The sequence below is a fragment of the Condylura cristata genome, unplaced genomic scaffold (genome assembly GCF_000260355.1).
Source record: "Condylura cristata isolate star-nosed mole 26May11 unplaced genomic scaffold, ConCri1.0 scaffold00005, whole genome shotgun sequence".
NCBI classification, from domain to species: Eukaryota; Metazoa; Chordata; class Mammalia; order Eulipotyphla; family Talpidae; genus Condylura; species Condylura cristata.
In genome coordinates this window covers 42,588,234-42,594,215 of record NW_004567106.1, presented here as the reverse complement: position 1 = coordinate 42,594,215, position 5,982 = coordinate 42,588,234, and the positions used below count along the sequence as shown (strand labels likewise).

General features: G+C 35.7%; 1 protein-coding gene across 1 annotated transcript in view; it reads right to left on the bottom strand.

Annotated features, from left to right (window-relative positions):
• Positions 1–117: 117 nt before the first annotated feature.
• The window catches only part of PMPCB (peptidase (mitochondrial processing) beta), a 12,456-nt gene continuing 6,591 nt past the window's right edge, over positions 118–5,982 (bottom strand). The window contains exons 7-13 of the mRNA XM_004677157.2: positions 3,745–3,857; positions 2,754–2,897; positions 1,812–1,972; positions 1,006–1,091; positions 519–607; positions 294–369; positions 118–210 (exon numbers count right to left, since the gene is read on the bottom strand). Of these exons, the coding sequence (XP_004677214.2) occupies positions 146–210; positions 294–369; positions 519–607; positions 1,006–1,091; positions 1,812–1,972; positions 2,754–2,897; positions 3,745–3,857 (734 nt within the window). The 3' untranslated portion in view covers positions 118–145. The remainder of the gene's footprint in view (positions 211–293; positions 370–518; positions 608–1,005; positions 1,092–1,811; positions 1,973–2,753; positions 2,898–3,744; positions 3,858–5,982) is intronic.

Genomic DNA, 5,982 nt, shown 5'->3' with positions numbered 1-5,982 from the left:
GTGCTATTCACTCTGGTATAGTCCTCAATCCTTTGAAAGTTTGATAGTATTTGCTTCAAATTAATTTTTTTTCTTTAGATATTGATAGTTTAAAACTTAAGGTCTCTGTTATAATATGTTCAAAATATTTTAATTAGGAGTATTTTTAACCACGAAGCCAGCACATGTTACTGCAGATCTGGTTAAAATCTGGTAGCTGTTCAATGGGACCTAAGGATTTAAGAGGAAAATAAGTTAAAATAGAATTTAAAGTATTTGGCCAATTTACTGCATAACAAAGGAGACAAGCTTACCAACAGCAGCAATAGCTGGACTCTTATCATAAATATATCTGGTACATACTTCTTTAACTGTCTCAGCATTTACAGCCTGAAATAGAGAAGATAACTCGCATATAGCATTTCACTGTAAAGACTAATTCTCTGACTGCAACTTTTTTTAGGATTTACTATCTGTACTTCAGCTTTTGTAACAAGGACCATTTTCACAAAATCTAACAAATTTTAAGCACTACTTACATCAATTCTTGCTTCAAGCTCAGGGATGGGAATTCTTCTATTATAACATAACATTTGCCTACCAATATCTTCACATATTGGGGTTGAACCTGTATAAAGAAAAGGAAAAATTTAATACCAGAATATAAATCAAATACAGTTGACACTTGAACAGCATGAGTTTGAGCAGCACTGTTCCACTTGTGGATTTCCTTCCATCTGCAGGTTCCACATTCTGAGTTTCAACGAAGTTGATAGCAATTGAATCCTCAAATGCGGAACCTGTAGGTAGAGTGCTGACTTTAAGTGACTTGAGTACTCTTAAATTTTGGTGTTGGAGGGGAGCAGTACTGAAACCAGTCTTTCCTACCCCCGTGCTATGGAACTGGGGTTAAGTGTTTATGGAGCCCTAAGTTACACAAGGACTTTTCACTGCACAGTTAGCTCCCCTAATTTCGGCATTGCTCAAGGGTCAACTAGATAATAGAACTAGATCTTATATTCTTACCATCAAGTTGCAACAACATGTTTGTTTTCAGAAGATTTCTGGCTCGTGCAACTTCACTTTCAGTGACACTTGTACAAAGTCGCATCCTAAAAGGCATTTAGAAGCAAAAAGTCAAGTATTTTATTTATTAGTTACAACATGATATATATTATGCCACAAAATCCATGTATAATTTTCACTTAGTAAAAAGCAGGAATTACTAATAACTTCAATAACTTAACACAAAGAAAATATTACCGATTACTAACCTGGTATTGTCTATTTTTCAGATATGACATAATTAGCACCAGAGGTACAATATAAACATAGATGGACCATGTTTTGAGAATGGTCATTTTGAGATTTAATAAATGCCCATCTTTGGGTAAAGATCAGTGGGTCATAGTGAATTTTTCAAAAGAATCCAGTTGATTCTAATTTAATTAATTTATTTAGAGGGCACCATTTAAGAATGGTGGTAGTAAGGAGCTATACAGAGCTTTATAGCTTTTCAAGATGCTGTGTGCCTTTCGGCCTTAAAATACTAGCTAATTAAACACATTTTTCTTTAACAATGGCAACATGAGGTTTTTCATTAACACTGTTCTTTCCAAGGCAGATAGCTTTGAGATTTTTTTCTAAGCTTCTAGTTGACATTTAAAGCCAAAAAATTAAGTTTATTTTAAACTTTAGGCTAAAGTATATGATCTAAAAATGTCAACCACTGCTACTACTTAGTGTCGTTCTCAATTAAATGCTAATATCATTGTAAAGAGGAAACTAGTCTGAAATATGAATCATATACTAGATTTAAATTATTTTCTCACCATTCTTTTTGAACAACATGTACCATGTCTGCAATAGTGGCTGGTTCACAAACCATATAGATCCCCCATAATCCTGTATCAGTGTAGGAAGTATTGAAAGATTGGAAGCTGTGGCAGAGGTTGCCATGACAGGTGAGCTGAGCCAGCTTACTAGATAAATTCTGTAAGGAAAAAGACTGTCTTAGCGAAATGTAGGTATACATGCTGAAATTATCAGTGAGCAAAATGAGATAACTGGCAAAAAGTTAATGTCCTGAGGCATTTTATCCAACAACATCTCAGTAATAAGTGAAATTTTTAGTCTCAATGAATTTTACCTTTATCTCACTGCCCAATGCATGCACCCCAAAGAAATGCATGATGTAAAAATAATAGTGATTAACAAGTTGCTGAACCTACTTTTAAAATGGTACTGCTATAATTAATCCAATGTGTAGGGTTCTAGGCTATGTACACTTAAAAGATTTGAAATTATGCTGCATGTGAAGCCTCAGATACTTATATGAAATGTATTTTGTCAATGTACAAAGTATATTGTACTTTCAAATTGTGTTTGAAAAAAATTCAGACTCAGAGCAATTGCAAAGATAGTACAAAATATTTCCTTTGGATAAATTCCTATTATCCAAAAATCCCTGTTATTTTACCACATTTGCGTTATTCTCTTTTTTAAGTATACTTTTTGATTCTATATACTTTTTAGTGTGTACTTTGAAAAAACAAGGATATTAACCTTAGTATAATTATTAAAATTAGCATACTGGTAGTGATATAGTACTATTAATTAATTCTGTCCTCATTCAAATTTTGCCAGTTACTCCACTAACAAACTTCATGGCAAAGAAAATTACTTTTCTCTAGCTCAGGATGCAGACCAGGGTCAGTTTATATCTTGAAAGTCAAAGTTACAGATTTCCATTGTATTTATTTAACATCACTTACCATTCCTCCCCCAAAAGAACGATCCCAGTTGCCTATCAGTGTGTTTGCAACCATAAGGCAGATGGTATCTGGATGTGCCCAACCCACAGCTTCAACAGCTACTGCAATGTGAGCCAAAGGCATCTTGTCATCCCGCAGTCGAATCTAGTAAGATAAAGAAAATTGAACCCCAGTGAAGATATTCGCTAATGGAACATGCTTAACAAGAAACAAATTCACCAGTACAATTAATTGCAAAGATGAAGTGTTCACCATGACAGTTTTTAAACTTAGCAGGCCTCATGTTGCACAATCTAATCTAGAAAAATTTCACTGAATGATCTCTAATGGAAATACTGTAGTCATAGTTACTAGATAATTACATGGTCCAAAAGATTTTACATTATTTCACTGGTAGAAATATATCTTTTGTATTTATATATTTTTTGTTTATCAATCTGAATTTTTGTATCTCAGTTTAAGCTAATAGTGACACATAAGCATATTCTGTACTGCCAATCTTACAGTTCTATGCAACTGCCAACATCAGGCCTCTTTGCAGATACTACTTTGAGCATCATCCCTAAGGAGACCATCAGCCCACATAAGGCTCAAAGCTTGATTGTCTTCAAGATCTTCCTCTAACAGGTATTCCCCAGAAATGCACTGTGGGCCAAACTTAGTTAGCCAAGAGTAAACTTGAAGTGAAAATCAAAACTTGGGATTTTTCAAAATGAAGTTACTTTTAAACTTTATAGCATGAGATGGGTATAGTGCCAAAGAAAAAGCACAGAAAGACCAAATTGTAACAGTGCTATTAAAATCTTGCTTCCTTAAGAAAAACAGGCAGTTAGTTAATCTGGAATAGGAAAGAATGTAAGAAATGAGGCCATCCTTTCCTAAGTTTCAATTTTAATTTCTTCCAGTTTACTCTTGTTAGTCATGTACATTTTTGTAAACCACAAATATAAGAAACGCAAAAGACTTTTCTAGCTTAAGTGGCTTGCCCTACCTCACTTCCTGTGAATTTGCAGGGAGGCAGAGCTGGTATTTCTCCTGTGTGTGTGGACAGAGAGTCACCAAAATGAAACTTTGCTAATTCAAGCAGTTCATCATGGGAAACGCCTAAATTGAAGAAAAATATTTTCACATGTAGCTAGTAGCAGTACAACCTAACATAGGCACCTGACTGCCGACATTTCAGTTTACAATAAGTTCCAGGTGGTAAATATATTATGTAAATGACATGTAAATTATCTGCGCTCACTAGAACTATTTTCAGGGTAAGGGTAAGCTCACACAACTTATTTTTCAGTGTTAAAAAGCTTTTGGTAGCAAAGTTTTCTCATTTAGAGCAAATCTTCAGTTTTCATCAACACATTATACCCACACTTAAAGCTGCAGAGCAGCTTTAAAATTCCACAATCCATACAAAATCATGTTAAGTTACAAAAAGTCCTAGAATACAAGCTAGCAAAAAAAGATCCATTTTTAATATGCAGTTTTTTAAGTAAGAAAATGAACATACTCCATCTCATTAAAGAAAACTGGATATATATAATCAGAATTTAACAATCTAAATTTCTGAATAAATCCATCACTACTTGTCACCCAAAACATAGGAATTATATACCCCTTCCTATGCAAATACAGGAACCAAACAATTTACTCAGTAAAGAATTCTTAAATATAAACTTTAAAAAACAAATATAGGCAGTACAAGTGCTTTAAACGATATGGCCACAGATTTCTTTAAATGAAACATTCCACTAGAATATAAAAACAATTTATACCAGTATTTTCCAAACAGATCTGGTATCAAACCAGCCAGTGAAATGACTGTACATTGTTTTCAATCACTAAGCTTGGATATCAAAGGGCAACAGAACATAGGTGGAAAAAAAAGCTTGGTGATACAAGGTGACAAACAGGATGAAAACCCATGAGCATACAGAGTTATTAGCACCTGACAACTGCTCCTGCTGTTACTACCTTTGCTTATAGTCCTGGCTAGATAGTTCAGATACTCAAGTTTCTGCTTCAGTGTCACCTCTACTTACCCCTACCCAAAGGCAGGAGGAATCTGCCTTTATATTAAAAAAAAAAAGTTATGTCTGACCTAATTCAATGAATTTTTAAGATGCTGCTATTTACAAGGCATATCATGGTTTATTACCAGTAATAGAAAATGTTCGTCTAAGGCTGTCATCTAAGCTTTCCCAGCTTCAGCAATGTCAGCATGAACTCATGACCAATACAGCCCAACCTGTGTCCACATGCCACCCAACAGTGGCAAAGATGTCCCAGACAACTTGGTTGTTGATGTGCCTTCTAACCAAGTCTTCTCATTTCCAAGGCTGTCGGAGACTCTTTGTCCCTGATCACGGGTTATTGGGGGGCAGAACAGGCAGGGTCTCAAGGTGGGAGTGGCGGCGGCTAGTGGAGATTCCTAGAAAAGGGGGGGAAAGGGGAGCGGGGGTGAGGAAGACACGGGAATCGGAGTTGGGTGCAAGTCTTCCTGCTCTTGCCTTTAGCAGAGGTTTATTTTAAACATTTCAAGCAAGCAGTGGGATGACATTAGCATATGAAATGGGCTGAGATTACAAAAACCTTGATAGATTGATTTTAAAAATGTAATAATCTCAAAGGTCAAAATGACCTCAGACTATTCTTAGAAAAAAGGTGATCATGATCTCAGCCCATTTCATATGCTAATACCATCCCTCTGCCTGCTTGAAATGTATAAAATAAACCTCTGCTGAAGGCAGAGCAGGATGACTTTCACCCAACTCCAATTCCTGTGTCTTTCCGCCCGCTCCCTTTTTCCCCCCTTTTCTAGGATCTCTGCTTACTGATGCCGCTCCCACCTTGAGACCCTGCCTGTTCTGCCCCCCAGTAATCCGTGATCGGGGACAAAGTCTCCGACATATGGCGCCCAACGTGGGGCACCACAAGGCAGTTTCAAATACTGAACCCCCCCCAGTCAGCAAGAGCCATATCAATTACTCAAGAGAATTTCAGACTGCACTGCCTGCCATACAAAGGTAACACAATTTAGCTTGACTGGCAATAAATGTTAACTATGTAATAAACAACATGTGAGATATTTAATCCTCATTTTCATCTTGTTACTCTCAGGTAATTAGCTCAGCAGTGTATCAAAGACAACTAGCATTTTAATTTATTATCCTAAATGAAGAAAAATTAAATTTACACAAAAGAATTCTCATTGTTAAAAAAAAAAAAAAAA